The sequence below is a fragment of the Glandiceps talaboti genome, chromosome 5, assembly GCF_964340395.1.
Source record: "Glandiceps talaboti chromosome 5, keGlaTala1.1, whole genome shotgun sequence".
Classification (NCBI taxonomy): Eukaryota; Metazoa; Hemichordata; class Enteropneusta; family Spengelidae; genus Glandiceps; species Glandiceps talaboti.
Genome location: NC_135553.1, coordinates 13,661,593 through 13,681,291, shown reverse-complemented (window position 1 = coordinate 13,681,291; position 19,699 = coordinate 13,661,593). Strand labels below are relative to the sequence as shown.

The following is a 19,699-nucleotide window of genomic DNA, read 5'->3' as shown; positions in this document are numbered from 1 at the left end:
ATTTTAACTAGGTCTCTTTATAAGAAAGTATAAAACATTCCATTTGTAATTCATTTATTTTGAAAATTGACTATTTTTTATCAACTTGAATTTCACTGGTATCGTTCATACGCGCCTTTCATTGAATAGCCAATGAATTCAGCTTAACGTGTCCACCTGATTAATTGGACCAATCAGAATAAAGTATGTTACCTCGATACGAGATACACACACAACTGCACAAATGGACCATGACATCCTGACACCGCGAGATGGACTTCAGGTAGGATCCTGGAATTTTTCAAAAAATATCTCACCTTTTACAAAAATCAACGGTACTGTACAATTTAGATAGACCTGTGTTATAAATGCGCCACACAAAGAATACCGCCGCGATTTATATGGCTCCTGAATTTATTTTTATTGAGTACGGTGTTTGTTGGTATTTGGCCAATGCATTCATACAGTTTATTTGCCGAAGAATGACCTAGGCCAGACGTCATATTTTCTGTAAATCATGCCATTACTATACCCTAGTTCAATTTAACATTCCTTACGTCGAATAGTTTATAGAAACTGATTCACCCTTCACAACGTCACCGATATGGCGGTGGTATAACCATTGAGTTGTACAAAACATCGACGGCGAACGTTGTCAACTGGGGTTTCTACTTTCTTCGCTTGCTTGGTGGAGGTTGAAAACTCCTCCGAGGCATATTTTTATCTCGTCTTACCGATAACCCTTGCTCCCGTAGCAACAACCAAGCAGAAACCCTGATTATATATAGTCGGGCTGTCAGTTACACTGTTTGTTCACATATAATCAAAACAAAATGTCATTTTGAACTCTAAATCAAAGCAACATACGCTCTGTTCCGGGTGCTACTGACGAGTACGAGTAACGTTACAGTACAGGTAGGCTGAGGTCACGCTCTTATCGACAACACCTCTCGTGTGTTTGTGTTTGCGTGTGTCTCATGTGGTTTTTGTAAGCCGTGCATTCACGTTTAAAAGAGCTGAAAATACTTGCCAAATGACAAATTAGTCCGAATTAATACTAATTACAACGCCAGTTAATTTATAATTGTTCAGCCAGATTCAAGTTTAATTTTAACAAATTACAATTTTTATATGGAAAATGAAGTGCGGCATCATGAGAGCATAGCACATGTACAAAATGAAGTACGTGTATCGGTAGGTTAGTAACCATGGTAATTCTACATTGTAACAGAAGCCAAGTTGTAAAGTCTCTCAAGTGACGAGTTATAAAGAATTGTTATTAAAAAAAGACAATTCTAGAAGAAGAAGAAAGCCAATTGTTGTGGTTATATTATTAAATCATGTAACTCTGCCCAATCATCCTTAGTTTATTCCATATTGAGTGAATTATATTGTTAAACGTTTTTCATATTTTTTGCATTTTTTTTTCTAGTCATTGCGTACTTTCACAGACCATGATTATAGAACTAGTGTTATTTTGTTGAAAATTTACTTTATAATTCTGAATCAGATATAAAATGTACCATATGCGCATATTCATTTGTAGAGCAGCATTTGGTAAAGATTGAATATTTCGGAATAAATTCATTTTTTATTAAATTTGTATTTCAACAGGCAGAATCATGTTACCGAAATATTAGATATTTCTGTGATATGAAATTATTATAGATGATTTCATGTGGATTGTATTTAATACCTTTATCAGATTATTCCAGAAAATTACACCTGATTTTGAAAATAACATACCTTTTGGCTCAGTCATTGAAAGTAAAGTTTCTAATAAACACAAAATCAGTGCACAGCTGTGATGGGTACTGGCAATAGCATGCACAGATAACAAACTGAAAACATTTTTACTCAAAAACACTGATGACAACTCACATAATAAATGTTCAACTCTCAATTATATAAAAGTGATTGGACCGTCATTTGTAATGTCAAATTTAGGACTATTTGTAATATTATTTTGAATGCATTCTTGTGTTACGAATTACTTACTTTTAAAGTTGAAAGGCTGTATTAAATGCACAAATCAATATTTTGTTGTTGTCTCTGATTGGACAAATACAATAGTGTATTGTACTATTGTAGACAGGAAGGATATTCAGGTCATGCTGTAGAGGGTCAAAGAGTGGACACTGGTTAGAAATCAATAACAACAAATTAGGAACTACATAGTTTTTGTATATTTGTTTGTTTACTTTTACGGGATACTTCAGATGGTTCAAGTTGTTTTTTTGCTCTGGAGAATGACCAGCTATAGGCATTTGATGATTTGTGGACCTGATGTTGGCAAAAATAATTGTTGGCTGTGAAGTAAACTACATTATGTTGGTTGAAATCCATATTGTATTGTAAATATGACTGTTTTCCTACAATGTCACCCAAAATTGCCGATGTGTGACACCTCATTTCTACAATTTGTGTCAAACTGGAAACTCAATGAAACTTCACTAAGGCTGGCTAGGTGTTCAAATTTATATTTTCAGTTTTGTGATAACCAGCAAAATTCCAGTCAGTTTCAATTTATTTACAAATAATCCTGTTGCATGTAGTTGATTATACTATGTAGTTTCAGATTTTGATACAATGTACTTTCAGATTGCTTTCACTTCAGAAAATACAGCGCTCAATGAACTTAATTAATTTAATTTAAAACGTACAGACGGTGAATTCTCTGGGAATTTCACTGTGTTGTAACTTGTATTGTAACCAGACTACATTTGTACCTGCTTGAGGAAGCACAGGGGGAAATATAATACATTGTTTAAAATATCCAGTAGAGTTGGACTGTTTATTACTACATGTACCTAGGCATTCAAATTGATCTATAGAATATACAAATTTACACTGCCCGAAAATCGCCACATCCCTCTTTGCCGTTTCAATATAACTATGAACCAACATCCATATATCATATATCAGTGTCTATGGATGTCAAGTAGATACAATAAAAATCTGTCAAAGTTCCTCAGGTATTTTACTAACTCAGAAGTTTGGACTTCTTGCCAATTATAGCATAGAAAGGTAAATTTTACCAGAGATTTTACCCCAGCCCAGATGTACCATGGTTCCAAATTGTCATCCCTTAGCAAAACAAAAAACATTTAAAAAACTGGTCATGGCACATAAATTTTACATTTCACAACCCATTTATTTCTCAACAAGTGGCAAAAAGAAATGTAGAGTTATTTATGAGTTTTTGAGCGCTTGCCCTTTAATATAAAGCATACCTGTGATGCAGTGATCACAAAAAATGTAGCATACAATCATGAAATGGATTGAAATGAACGGTGGCATTCCATGAACACCTGAACAAGCATTCCTGGTATACAGGTACATTTTGCCGTAACTCACATACATGTGTGTACTTGTAGAAAAGAAAAGAGATCAAGATAGAATCCACTATAAGTCATTGTGCAGAGTTTGTTTTCTGTGCATGCAATGAATAAATTGTAGTGTCCAAGTTAGTAATTTGAAAATACAGACAGTTCTAATAATAACACATACTGCTAGGATGGTAAATACAAACGTACAATCTAGTATTGTGTATGAGCGTTGGAAAAACAGTCCCCATGCATAGTACCGATAATTCGTAAATACAGACTTTCTGAGTAACAAACACTTTAATTCATCAATGATAATATGTATACAGTATTACATATATGTATAACAAAAGTTCTCATTTCTATTCTAATGCTATCTAGCTAAAGTATACCGGTAATACATTGATGAGCAGTTTTGTGCGAACATCTGTATTTACTTATTAATAAAGCCTGAGGACCCTTTTCACCACTTCTCACATTCAATTACAATTGTACTCCATTTTAGCTAATTAATACAAATTTATCGTAGTTTGTTTTTGTAAAATACTTGTACATATTTACAATGTACAAGTATGTGTATGACTTTTAGTACTTTTTCAATGTATTACAATGCTGAAAACAAGTTTTCAGATGTCAAATTATCACAATGTTTTGTATCAAATTTGAAAAGAAAGTAAACACATAATGTATGTTGAGAAAACATTGCCCTGAATGTACATTTATAATATTATATAATACAATGTACATATGTATTTCAGTAGATTAGACAAACCATCAGGTTATACATACATGTACATTCTCTACTTCCATCTTGGCATACATTGATAATTGATTAATTGTGATACAGTTAGCAAAAGATAATTAAGAGGCCAGCGTTTTGACATTCATTTTAAATTAATCATTGTAGTTCCCAAAGCATTTGTTATGACAGGTAGGACTAAGCATGCCATGTCATGATTGATTAACAGAAGTACTTCAGACTCTTACATTTAATTGAAAAGTTAGCAGAATAATTGAGCTGTAATAATAGTTCGCAGCTGATGAAAACTTGCAACAGTACTGATAAAATGGTTTCCCTGAGGACAGAAATACTCACTGAAAACTTGAAATTCATCACCTTGGACATGTCATATGGGTGAGGATTTGGGTGAGGATTTTATTTTGGATTGAAACAATTTTATAACAGCTTCCTTCTTGAAAAATGAATGTCAAACATACACATTGACCAAGTCTGTGTTTGTAATGTAACTCAGTACATTGCAAAAAAGCTAAAAAAAAAAAAAAAAATTAAACGTTTGTTATTGTATTATTGTAATGTATTATGTACAATAACAAACATTTTACACATTTATTAATCTATTGCCGTGAGTTACAAACAAGGTCTTGACATATGTTGTTTCACATTGATTTTCAAGTAGGAAGTCAGGATAAAATTGTTTTATTTAACCAAAAAATCCAAAATCATCATCCATATTGCCACTTTAATAAAGGTATCACAGCACTTTTAAGATAGCCTCATTTGCCAAATGTTTTGTTCCTACTGGAATTTGTATGGCATGAACAGTTCACTTACCAAACATTGACCCTGCTTTTTGCTTGCATTGCATAGTAGGGAATTGATAAAATACACACAAACAATACCCTGTCTCATGTTTCTTGTACATTATATGTAAACTGCCTCAGTTTCATTTTGGCTACTCATGAAATTCTGTACATTCCATGGTTAGCACAACACAAGTTTTCATGAGTGAGTATCTTTTTGGAGACCTGTGTTGGTAATTTTGAGGAAAGTTATTAGTGGCAGTATGTACATGTAGTTTATAATTTGGATGTATGAAATAGAGGAACTATAAATATAGTCTAGTTTTATTTTCAATTTTTGGACAGAAAAGGTGTAATAGAGAAGAACCAAAGGAAAAGAAAATCAAAACTATACTAAAGACATACCAAAGATACATGTACATAACATAAAAAGAAATGACTTCTGCCTGTCTCTTATACCATCAGTGTCTAAGATCATCATTTTGGGACCTGTTATCATTTCAACTCATGCCTTGTGGTTTCCGAGTAGTAGTAAGAGTAGTATTTTGAAATACTTATACTACTTGCCAATACCGTTGTACTGTACAGTGTTATACCCTAAGTGTAAATTAATTTAATATAGATTTTTTAAAATGGAATTTAAAAAAACCCAAGCTGTAGAAAATCCATGACAGGTTCAGTGTGAATTCCTAATATTGATTGTAACATGTTTCCAATGTAAATATTAAGTTTGGGTTGAAAATAATTGTATACACTATTACAAAATGTACCTGAAAGATGGCAATAAATGTAGATCTTATTTCCCTATAATTTTCTTTATTCAACCAAGGAAAATATGAATGGCCTAAGGGGCCTTGTCAATAAGAGTTGCTAGACAGGTAGTGACAAACCGTTAACAAATCACTTGTATCTTCCAGCTGAATGAAGACAAATATTGGGGGAATAATATAACATGAATTCTAAAGCATAAGTTAAGAAAAAATTGGGGGGTGGGGGGGGGTGGAGATTTAGAACGTTTTGACTCATAATTTGAGCATCGCAGAATCAGTGACATACATACATGTACATGTAAGCACAGATATTCATGATGATAGAATGACCAGGGTATATAAATCCATATTTTAAGTTCAAAAACAATAACTAGGCTTGTGCATTGTATAATATGGCATGTTGCCAGTAAATGTTTAAGCACTGTGTTAAGTAAAATGTGTTTTAAAATACATGTATGTTGATGAAGAAGTGAAACATTTAGGTACATGTACATCATGTATAGTGTCATAATTTTGACCACACTACATTTGTACATGTAGATACCAATTCAGTCTGAAAAGTGTCTGTCAGTTTTGATTTATTCAGCAAGACCATTTTTTGAATGTCGCTGTGTTCCCAACAAGCACTTAAAATACATCAGTAAATTCTGAATATGACGAAATGATGGCGGTTTTGAAAATTGTTCATCATATCTCACAATAGATGCAATAAATTAAGGCAAGTAGACATTACTGTACTAATTACAGATGATTTATAAACTTGAATGTCTATTAAAATTCTGAGAGGCCCTCATTACCACAAATCATGCTGTTACTAATTTGACCCAGTTTGACCTTTATGGGGTCATTACCATGGCAGCAGCTATCAACATTCAACCAGTTTCATGGCACGAATTTCCGACAACTAAGCTGGCTTTTTTCAAGTAAGCTGTAGAAATGGTGATTACACCTGACACTTTAGCAAATGTAATTGAAATGTATTAGTTGTTGATCCTACGTAATTACAAATATGCCACATTTCAACGTCATTTGCAACACCCAATAAACACACCCGTACATAAGAATTATGTTTTACTACCGGAAACTCATACCTGGCAACTGTGTATAATTTCCAATGTTCTGCCATAAAAAATTAAGCGAAACAGTGACAAATTGTTTCCTTTGTACCCTTGCTCACTGTTAGTTCAGCTGCCAGTGTGAAAAGTACAATGTACATTTTAATAAGAAAAGCAGGTGAGTGGTAGTATTCTCATGGGAATTCATTTTTTTGAGAATTAGATTGGAACTTTGCATTCTGAATGCATGTCACCCTCTAACATGTAATGGATGTTGCATGTAAAGTTTACCTAATGTTTTAAAAACAGTCTTTCAAGTAGACAATGTAAATAAATATACATGTACAATATAAATGGACTGATTTAACTCAGTCTAGTTCCTATACAGTATCGTTACCATGTACACCTCCACTTGTGGTTCTAACTAAACCATGTTGGCATCCAGACTACATGTAGGTTTTTTAAACTTAATTGTCCAGTTGTTTTGTTGCACAGATTCAGATCCAAGTAGAATCAAAGTATTCTATAGAGAATATGGATTAAAAAGGAACTTCATACATATAGGTTCAAATAAACCAGAAAGAGAGAGAACGGCAGTATTATCTTTATTCTTCATAGCTTTTGATTCACACACATGACTGTACACGCACAACAGGGTAATTTATCAAATTGTTGGAAATTGCTCTTAAAGTTTAACTACCCAATGATAATTTCACATCGACAGAATATCTTTAGAAATTGCCTCAGTGCTCTCCTATACTCTTCTTGGTAATTGCTCATCACAATGTGGATTTGTGCAATGAGGCACTTTTCATTTTGAGGCATATGAATTATATGTATTCAGTATAATTTAGTTGCTTGAAGCTACATGTTTTGTATATCTTTGCCAAGTAGTTCATTTTATTTGAGAATAGAATGCCTACTACATGTAACCACATTTACATTCACTGATCTTTATGTCTATTCACATTGTATTGTAGAATTCACATACAAAATGTGGTACTATACATTTATACAAAAACAAGTATTAAGTAAAACAGGCATAAAACAAAATTGTTTATAATAGTATACATGTACATGTACATGTAGCGTAGACCTCGGCTATGGTCAGGAATTATGCTAAAAGCTGCAGATATAAAACATGTACATATATACATTGTATACATTGTGTGTATATGAACGTGGATACAAAAGTTAAATTTTAAAGGTACTGTCTAATCTCTAATCGTGAATATAGAATGCAGTTTGTAGTTTAATAAATTTGATTTTTCTTCTTAGAACATTGATTTGTGTAATTTCATCAACAATTTCATTATAATACAGGTACATAATGAAATAGAATCTAAACAAAGTACAAACCGTTGTACTGTACAGTGTTATACCCTAAGTGTAAATTAATTTAATATAGATTTTTTAAAATGGAATTTAAAAAAACCCAAGCTGTAGAAAATCCATGACAGGTTCAGTGTGAATTCCTAATATTGATTGTAACATGTTTCCAATGTAAATATTAAGTTTGGGTTGAAAATAATTGTATACACTATTACAAAATGTACCTGAAAGATGGCAATAAATGTAGATCTTATTTCCCTATAATTTTCTTTATTCAACCAAGGAAAATATGAATGGCCTAAGGGGCCTTGTCAATAAGAGTTGCTAGACAGGTAGTGACAAACCGTTAACAAATCACTTGTATCTTCCAGCTGAATGAAGACAAATATTGGGGGAATAATATAACATGAATTCTAAAGCATAAGTTAAGAAAAAATTGGGGGGGTGGGGGGGGGGTGGAGATTTAGAACGTTTTGACTCATAATTTGAGCATCGCAGAATCAGTGACATACATACATGTACATGTAAGCACAGATATTCATGATGATAGAATGACCAGGGTATATAAATCCATATTTTAAGTTCAAAAACAATAACTAGGCTTGTGCATTGTATAATATGGCATGTTGCCAGTAAATGTTTAAGCAGTGTGATAAGTATTATGTGTGTTAAAATATATTGATGAAGAAGTGAAACATTTAGGTATACATACATGTACTTCGTGAATAGTGTCATAATTTTGACACTACATGTACATGTACATACCAACTCAGTCTGTGAAAAGTGTCTGTCAGTTTTGATTTATTCAGCAAGACCATTTTTTGAATGTCGCTGTGTTCCCAACAAGCACTTAAAATACATCAGTAAATTCTGAATATGATGAAATGATGGCGGTATTGAAAATTGTTCATCATATCTCACAATAGGTGCAATAAATTAAGACAAGTAGACATTACTGTACTAATTACAGATGATTTATAAACTTGAATGTCTATTAAAATTCTGAGAGGCCCTCATTACCACAAATCATGCTGTTACTAATTTGACCCAGTTTGACCTTTATGGGGTCATTACCATGGCAGCAGCTATCAACATTCAACCAGTTTCATGGCATGAATTTCCGACAACTAAGCTGGCTTTTTTCAAGTAAGCTGTAGAAATGGTGATTACACCTGACACTTTAGCAAATGTAATTGAAATGTATTAGTTGTTGATCCTACGTAATTACAAATATGCCACATTTCAACGTCATTTGCAACACCCAATAAACACACCCGTACATAAGAATTATGTTTTACTACCGGAAACTCATACCTGGCAACTGTGTATAATTTCCAATGTTCTGCCATAAAAAATTAAGCGAAACAGTGACAAATTGTTTCCTTTGTACCCTTGCTCACTGTTAGTTCAGCTGCCAGTGTGAAAAGTACAATGTACATTTTAATAAGAAAAGCAGGTGAGTGGTAGTATTCTCATGGGAATTCATTTTTTTGAGAATTAGATTGGAACTTTGCATTCTGAATGCATGTCACCCTCTAACATGTAATGGATGTTGCATGTAAAGTTTACCTAATGTTTTAAAAACAGTCTTTCAAGTAGACAATGTAAATAAATATACATGTACAATATAAATGGACTGATTTAACTCAGTCTAGTTCCTATACAGTATCGTTACCATGTACACCTCCACTTGTGGTTCTAACTAAACCATGTTGGCATCCAGACTACATGTAGGTTTTTTAAACTTAATTGTCCAGTTGTTTTGTTGCACAGATTCAGATCCAAGTAGAATCAAAGTATTCTATAGAGAATATGGATTAAAAAGGAACTTCATACATATAGGTTCAAATAAACCAGAAAGAGAGAGAACGGCAGTATTATCTTTATTCTTCATAGCTTTTGATTCACACACATGACTGTACACGCACAACAGGGTAATTTATCAAATTGTTGGAAATTGCTCTTAAAGTTTAACTACCCAATGATAATTTCACATCGACAGAATATCTTTAGAAATTGCCTCAGTGCTCTCCTATACTCTTCTTGGTAATTGCTCATCACAATGTGGATTTGTGCAATGAGGCACTTTTCATTTTGAGGCATATGAATTATATGTATTCAGTATAATTTAGTTGCTTGAAGCTACATGTTTTGTATACCTTTGCCAAGTAGTTCATTTTGTTTGAGAATAGAATGCCTACTACATGTAACCACATTTACATTCACTGATCTTTATGTCTATTCACATTGTATTGTAGAATTCACATACAAAATGTGGTACTGTACATTTATACAACAAAAGTGTTAAGTACAAAACAGACATAAAACAAAATTACATGTACATTTAGCGTAGACCTAGGCTAGATCAGGAATTATGCTAAAAAGTACAGATGTACAACATGTACATATATGCATTGTGTGTATGAACGTGGATACAAAAGTTAAATTTTAAAGGTACTGTCTAATCTCAAATCGTGAATATAGAATGCAGTTTATAGTTTAATAAATTTGATTTTTCTTCTCAGAACATTGATTTGTGTAATTTCATCAACAATTTCATTATAAATTAATATAGGTACATAATGAAATAGAATCTAAACAACGTACAAACTGAATATTGTATGTGACACCAGTGTACATCATACATGTATTCTTTGTGTAAAAATAAAAGACTGGGGCACTACTAGAAAACCATGCGACAATCATTATTTAGTGAAGATTTGTGTTTTGTTTTTATACTTGTAATTACAACTTACAAGGATCAGTGAATAGTTACATTTGTACATGTGTATAATATGACCACACTAATCAAGTACTGTAAGTGAAAATTAACCTCTCAAATATTTGAAGTCATTTGGTCAAAAAAGAAAATACAGTGAGATACATGTAACAGAACAGGTACATGTACTGTACATAAATATGGGTAGTTAATGAAATTGAAAATGAAAACAATTACAAACAATATATTTACATGTATTTACCATTTATGTAAGTCTGTTACGTACATGTACATGTATGTTGTTGTGAAATAATCCTGAATTGAGATTTTACATTTTGTTGTCGAGAAGAAAAACAAGAGTGAACAGAATGAATGAGATGCTTTAGAACCATGTAGGAAATTGAAAAGGAGAACAAAAAACATTTGAAAACATGATATTAACATGTATAAATGTCTTTTGACTGAGGCTGATTTGATAATAGAGACACTGACAGTATACCCTGCATGGAGATTTTGAGATATCAACATTTGTCTCAAAGCTTGCTGTATGGAGTTAAAAGCACTTCTGTGTTGAACGAGGCAGATTACAGTATGCAAAGCAATCTACAAGTTGTTTGATGTGGAACAGCTCCCTGTATTTTTCAATTAAGGTTATCAAAATGAATTATTCCAAAATATATAATATTATTGAATTTGTACCTAAAATTAAACCTCTCGTGTGTCTTCAAATAGATGGTTTGTTAGTTGAAAAAAAGTGACTCTATTGTGCCTTGGCCGATAGATGGCAACATGTGTATTGTGTACAATGAAATAATATCTGGCAGTATCACTGTCACAGTCTGGATGTGGTTTCCATTGTACATTGTTGTCTCTGTTTTTACTTCAAATGAAAATAATCATTGAGGATAACTTTCACTAAATGTGGAAACAAACTTAGTGGAATTGCTGTTCATGTATTGACAAGAAAATACAATGTAAGTCTCTAGTCAACTGATAGTAATCCGGGGTCTCTGGCGAAATCTTTGAAATTTGAATATCTTCAGCTTAAATTGTACATGTACATGTAGGTAGGGTATATAAAATAAATGTACATGTATGAATTAAATTCTCAAATTATAATGCATGGGTGCAACTACATGTACAAGTCACACAGATCTGCAGGTCACTGAGGTGATAAGAACAATCAGGTTTATTATATATACATGTACATAATGTATATACAAAAAGACCACCTTTTGGCATTTGTATAAAGTAACTCCAAAATGATAGAGATGGACAGATACATTGTAAATTCAAAATGTACGGTCATGTGTTAGTTATTGTTATTGTGTTATTGTAAATTTGTAGTTCAACAGTATCTAGTGCAATGTTAGGTAGCAAATACCTGACCTCCTAGTAACACTAACAGCCTGTTTGTAGAGCTTTGTAACTATGCCCCCACTGGTATATTAAATGACATGATCACCAAGACAGATTACCTTTATAAAGTGTAGTAATAGTAGCAAGGGTATGTTACGACTTGGAGGTACATGTAAGAAGGATTACACCTCCATGGCTACATGTACAATGACTTGAATAAGATTGAAACATGTCAGAGGTCGGCTTGATGCATCGTTGTTTACAAACATGTACATTTACATGTATATTTGACTTGCAGCTCTAGAATGTGATTACATTTTAAGTGTTGATTGTGCATGAGCACTACATTTTCTCAACTACATTTTCTCACTGTATTACAAAAAGTGGATTCATATTGTAAGGTTTTTGAAAGCTCAAGAAAAATACATAATCCTATCCTGTAGATAAACTCGTTTCTGTATTCTTATAATTCAATACAGATGCAAATCTACATTAAGTTGTAATACCTGGTGAGTGATAGCACACCTTTTTACCTGCATTATCACGTCTTGAATTTTAAAGGAAAATAAGCAGCTTTCAAAACAACCAATCTGAGGTACAACGTACATTGTACTTGTAAGCATTTCATCTGAGTCCCTCAATTGTGCATCTTGTACACCTGCATAAAATGGTTTGTCCCACTAATGAGTACAATACATTAGCCTAATTAAAGATGCTAAGAATCAATAATAAACCTTAATAATTAATGGCATTGGAAGACCTCTAGGACTAGTGACAGTACACACAGATAACGAAAATAAAGAGAGACAAATTAAGGAAACTTTTTCTTGTACCTGTGACGGATGTTTACTGTAACATTTGTTCCTGGGGATGTGTTAAAACTGAGAGTAAACCTTGGTTGTCAACATGTTTACTAATGGGTTCTATGAGGATCCAGCCAGGACCAAAGAAATTGAGTAAGTAGACCCGCTATGTTTACTTTTGAAAATTTACCCTTCAAACGACTATGATGAGTCATGAGGTATTGCATTTATAAATTATATGTACATGTATGGTTCCTATAAAAATGTATTTCTTTTTAACACATTACGACATTCATCATTTTAGAAATGTACGTGTGTGGTCATTCATCAATTTACATGTACTCACTGTGTTGTGATAATATTACTAGTCTAGTAATACATTTTTTTAAAACACAGTTACATGTATGCAAATTCATATATTTACAAAATGTATTCATGTGCTTGTACAATGCTCATTTTCACTATGTAGGCAGCAAGCAGGGATGTTGTGTACGTGTTAGTCTATTACTGTATACTGTCTTTCACTCGTCATACGTTGTACAAAGTATTCCGAGCCCAAATTGTAGTTCTGTTCGAGGTATGGAAACTACAGTATCCAAGGATAACAAAATTTGCCTAACCTCCTTTACAAGTTTTCTCAATCTAAAAGTCAACACACTTAATATGTTTATTATTTATGATGTTGATTTCATATCTTTCCTGACAGCCTACAATGAATGAGGCAAGTTGGCTGATATTTTCTCAAAGGGATGATTTCCTATTTTATACACCGTAACACATCTACATACTACTATTACTAGTCTAGCTCTTTGGATTTTCCATATGTTAATTTAACTGATAATGAATCAATGATTCATGAAACATACATACATATGCATATATGTAGTTTTAAACAGTAAACTCATTTAAATTAGCAAGTGACTAGTGACCATCACGGGTCTGTCACTAACCAGAGGAAGTTGCAGAGATACAGGTGTACTTTGAAATTACAAGCTTTCATTTGATCCACTTGGGTGTATTTGCCATACCAAGAATTACAACTAATACAAGTTCCCATTTTTCATATCAAAATCACCATTATTTATGTTCATTTTACAAATTATCCACTTAGTGTTGTCACTGTGGGACTTACAAGTTAGAATTCTAGATATCAAAATCACCATAATATTATGTATACATAGATGTATATTTATATCTACATATATATTTATGACACATTATTTATCCTCTTTAGATTTACTTGTCACACATTTAGTAACCCGCCATTAGGGAGTATATTCACTATAGTTATGATATATCAATAAATGTAAATTATGATCACAGCCATATAAAAAAAATTCTGGTAGAGTGGTAGTAAAATTTTCAGCCAGAGGGCATTTTACCTACATGTACATGTACATCATATGAAATTTAAAGTGCACTGTTAAGAGTATCTCAATTTCTCCTTCCTACCCTAGTAGCATTGGTATTAAAATGGTCATTAAGTGATACTTCAACTAAACATTAGTTGTGATGTACTTGTGCTGTGGAGCAGGTGAGACTAAGGTTTAGAATTGGAAGGAGATTTAATTAAGAACTAAAACATAAACTTCATACTAAATGTAGTTACAAAATGTAGTACAAACATGTTAGTATTCCTACATGCAAGCTTAGTGTTTTCTTTTTTTGTTGTCTAAATTTGAGACATTTTGAAATAAGTATTATACAATGTACATTACAGTATGCAAAAGCCAAGTTGAAAAAAAAAAATATGGAATATACAAAAATGTATACTCTGGTCGTTCTATGTCATGACAACGTGATGTAGACAAAGTATGTTTACGTCACTGGTTCTGCTGTGTTCGAAATATGAGTCAAAACATTCAATACTGCCATTAGTTTCCCTGATTTTTCTTTTCATATTACTGGTGCTGGTGTAATTATGTTATTCTCCAATATTTTTCTTTATTCAGTCAGAAAATACTCGTGTCCAAAGGGTTGCCACTATGAGTCACTAGACAAGTAGGGATAAAGGCACCTTAAGTCACTTGTATTTTCCTTGGCTGAACGTAGAAAATATTGGGGAATAACATCGACACCCCAAATCTATCTTTTTGTGACTAAATGAACATATGCTGACTGATCATATATCTATCTTCCATGATGTTCCATCCTATTTCATTTCAATAAATTATTTATTTTACATATAATACTGCAATGGGGTACACTACAATGTAACTGTACAGTAGTAAGGAAGATCTTCAAATGTTTTACAGCAGCAAATGTAATAAATTAGTCTGTAGGTTTATTGCGCTGTTGAGATACATGTACAGTACATCATTGTTAGCTGGTCTTATCTCCTATATGTATCCCTCACATCAACAGCTTGTCTTGATGCGAGGGCTAGGAGGTACAACCAGCTACATGTACGATGTAGTGATGTACATCATGTACATGTATCTGAACAGTGCAGTGAACAGGCTAGTCATAAATGTCAATGTTCTTTTCATATATCCACAAATTTTAACAGCTGTAGAAGTCTTTTTGAAAGGAAAACCATTACTTCACAATATGCGTGTATTAAATATATACTCCAAGTCCAACGTATAAGATATTTGTTGATTAATATAAGTGCCATTGATGGTCGTGTTTATCCTCAATATAAAAGAACCATATTACATTATTCTGTTTGATACATCATCATGTACATGTACATGAAAATCCAGTGTTTTAGTCTTGCTTGATTTAGAGTGATTGTATATGAGGACGTACAGTTTTATCAACTGTTTGATTCTTGAAATTACAAGTTCCTTTTCATTCGTATCAGAATCACCATACTATAGTATTGTAGTTCGTTGTACCATTCTATTATATATTGTTATTTGAAGAAAAAAATATCTCCCATTTAAATTTTGTAGAAAGTTTGAAGACCCATAGAAAAATCATATACATGTAGTGTTGAGATATGTGGACATGTTAAGATCCATTTGTACATGTACATGTTTGATAGGGGAAAAACAGCCTTTTATTTAAGCAATATTTCAAATCATCATTCTGTTGAAATAAATACTTTCCAATTAAGTGTACAATAAAGAAACCCCGCTACATCATGTGCGTGTACACATATTCATGACATAGCAACCAACAACAGTATGTGGACATGTACATGTATTTCCCTTAATACAGTGTACATGTATATTGTATAAGGTACTTGTAGGAAAAACAGGACATCGCCATGAAAAGCTAGATAACTATGACATTATTGGTATTACTGTCACTATGTAACTAAAATTGCTCTAAATACTGACATACAATAACCCCCTCAAAATTTCAATAATGGCATATTATATTAACGTCAATGTGACATTGCGTGTATTGTTCACTTAGAGTTAGACTGTCTAGTCGGGGAAATTTCTGCCATTGACATGTCTGACACCATTAAATTTTGAATTCAATGTACCCTGAATAGTTGCTGTAGATACCATCGATCAATTAAGTAGCAAAATTTATATCAGTTTATGGGAAATTTGATCCCAAACAATGATATTAATTTCCTTGTAAGTCTTGTTTAAGGTTGTTATCTCAATTACTCTAAATTTTGTATTATTACAAAACTGTCAATAAGATGTAGATGAATAAAGAAATGTGACAGCCATGAACATATTTTGCCATCTTGGATTACATCAGGTGATGGCAATAAAATGAATGTCTAAGATTAGCAGAAAGAATGTGATAGGCGGGTATAGAAAAGTTATAGAATGACCAAACTAAAAAATGATATCAAAATCATTATAAAAAAAACTTGGAAATGAAAGTGTTCAAAGTGATATTTCTGCATACTGATATACATGCATTTATATAATGTACATGTATATTGTACACATACACATACATGTACATAATGATAGTACTAGTATTGTTTATAACAAATTATATTCAAAATTTCACCTAGATAGTTTACAATGTAACTTCATTTAGCACAAATCCGGTTACTATATATGTACATGAAGCCAATTTCAGAGCAATACATTTTTCAAGTTAACAAACTTCACCTTGAAAAACAGAAAACAAGTAATACAGCAGCACTCACTGCTGTAACTACATGTAATACATGATGTATGCATGTGCATTTAGAGAGTATGCATTATAATCACTGTTGACTTGGATGCAGTATACAGGTAATATCAACTACTTGGTTCGGCATTTTTGGTAACATTTTGGAACCTTGGTATAGAGACATGTACATAAATTTGCCTACACCCAAGTACATGTACAATGGTAGAGTTCCATACCTTGTTCCAAAGTACATGTACAAATGTACACTGTAGCTGGGTAACACTGGCCAGGCACAATTATGTAGTAGATTTTACCCCAGCTCTGGTTGTAGTGTGTGGCCAGTGTTGGAAACCCCATGCCCCATTTTAGACCCACTTTGACCAACAATCAATACCTCATTTTAGACCATTACAGGTTTTTAAAAGATGAAAGTTAAATACAAAATACATTTTCCTGAGGAGGCAACATTTCGGGGGCAATTAAATGGCGGTTATGATTCGGTAAAGGACAGTGGACCACATTTTAGACCAAGCAAAATCTAAAATAATGCAAAGTGGTCCCCAGGTTAGACTCTTCAGCTCGAAAAAAAACCAGACCCATTCATTTTGGACCAAAGGGCTAGAAAACACACCCCAAAGGGCAGCACATATACATTTTGTAACTACATACTCAAATATGGGGAGTAGCCATACATTTTGATTTTTGGAAACATTTCATGAAAATGGCTGATATAACATGTACATATGTTTTCTTTGTCAATATTTAGAAATATGTAGACAGCTAAGGGTTATTCTTACTGGATGAGAATTTGTAATTATGACAAACATTTATTTATTCATTTATTTATTTCAAACATTTCATCAAAGTTCACACATTAAAAAAAAAAAATGAAACTGGCCTCATGCAAAGTTGTACTTTTCCATTGAAAGCAAACCATTCCGCATGCATGTAGTCTCCATGGCAGCAAACAAACTAAGGTTAATATATTCATCGAGTTTTTTTTTTTTATAGTAAAACCACAATTAATCGAAAGACAAGCTGGATCAAACTAAACTATATTTATTGAATGGGATAGAAACTATGTATTCCATTGAACTAGATCTATGACATTATTATAGATATTATAATCATTGCTGTATTGATCACAGTCTATACAGCCTACTAGACACTCTAAGTGAGTGAAATGTATTGATCCCTACAGTTCCTTCTTCAGTACATTTTTCTACCTTCACCCACTGCCTTTCATGTCTTTGTTACATTATTGATTGTATAGATTCTGTAATTGGACACTTGTTGATTTGACAACTCAAATTGAGGTTGGGTAGTACCATTTGTGAGCAAAGGGGTGGTCAGCACTCCTGTACTTAGAAGTTAGAGTATGGGTATATCAACTTTAAGTTAAAGTTCTCATGTTGGCTTGGAAACAGAAGTTTCAACCTCCCCAAAAATGGTGACATTTTATAATGAATCATTTGAAGTAACTAGTGATCATCTACATTGTATACAAAATGTACCTTGCACAACAATATGAATAAGTCAAATGCAAAGATACATGTAAATATTATGAAACATTTAACCATGCAGCCTTGAAAGATTTAACTCCTTCATATTGATCCCTAGCCTAGAATGAATTCCTGTGGGAACTTTTTGCTCTTGCCTTTCCCCTACCATGCCTGGCATTTCACTCGCGGCTGTTTATTCAACCTGACATTATATTTATGATTTCCACAGTGACATTCAACATTTTACATTATATAGCTCAACCTAGTTGGCTCTAATCATGTGTTCCCACCATGACTTGATTCCAGGCACGAAAAAAAGTGGTTCCTGCTCCAGCTACTGCATGTACAATGTACATGTATAAAGCATTGTTGACAAAACCAGGCTTGCATACATGTATGTTGATTGAATATTACATCACTGCATACATTGTACATATGTACATGTACGAATATATTGTGTAATTATGGGAACTTCCAATTATATTGTTTTTTACCTGACAAAATTACATCATTTAATCATGATTCATTGATACATGTATCTCCTCAACATTAGTTATAAACAGTGTAAGTAATTAACCCCTTTCATAACTGTGTACACAAGATAAGTACATCTAAATGTTCCTGGCTGCCCCTCATGGCTTTAAAACTTATATCGAATCAATCATGCTGTCAAGCTTAATTCATTTTGATTCGTAACACATAATATTATATACAGCTGTATATAATATTATGTGTTAAGAATCAAAAACCCAAACGAAAAACTTAACAATTAGCTTACATGCAGTTACATGTACACTTCCGAACTTTGATATAAAAAATACAACATTTAATAGAGGAAAAATGACAAAACACTTAAAGATGTATTTATAGTTACGTGTACAGACCACCATTTTGACATAGAATTGTCTGATACAGAACGCCTGGGTTGCTTCGAATCAAGTGACTATGAATACTTTGCATATACAAATGTAGGACACAAGTAAATACGCCTATCTAAAACTCTCTAATGTCAAATTTAAAATGGGTTTGCCACTTCTACACTACTTGTTACATCTGTGAGAAGAAATAGTCAGTGAGTATAATACTTCAAATGAAAAGTGCTGAAAATTTTTTTTTTTCTAGCCTTGTTTGCTTTAGATTTGTGCTGACTGAATGTTGGCACTCCTATACTCTTTATTAGAATTTTCATTTCCTGGCTTAAAAAAATCTATGAGCAGCTTGTTGACATTTCTTCAGTATATCATATTGGATATCCAATATGACATGTAAATCAACCA

The 19,699-nt window shown here is 32.7% G+C and overlaps 1 protein-coding gene across 5 annotated transcripts in view; it reads left to right on the top strand.

The window, feature by feature from the left end:
• Nucleotides 1-224: 224 nt before the first annotated feature.
• Nucleotides 225-19,699, top strand: part of LOC144435997 (uncharacterized) — a 50,020-nt gene continuing 30,545 nt past the window's right edge. For all 5 annotated transcript variants that reach the window (XM_078124661.1, XM_078124660.1, XM_078124659.1 and 2 more), the window contains exon 1: nt 225-262. In XM_078124661.1, coding sequence (XP_077980787.1) covers nt 252-262 — 11 coding nt within the window. In that variant the 5' untranslated portion in view covers nt 225-251. The remainder of the gene's footprint in view (nt 263-19,699) is intronic.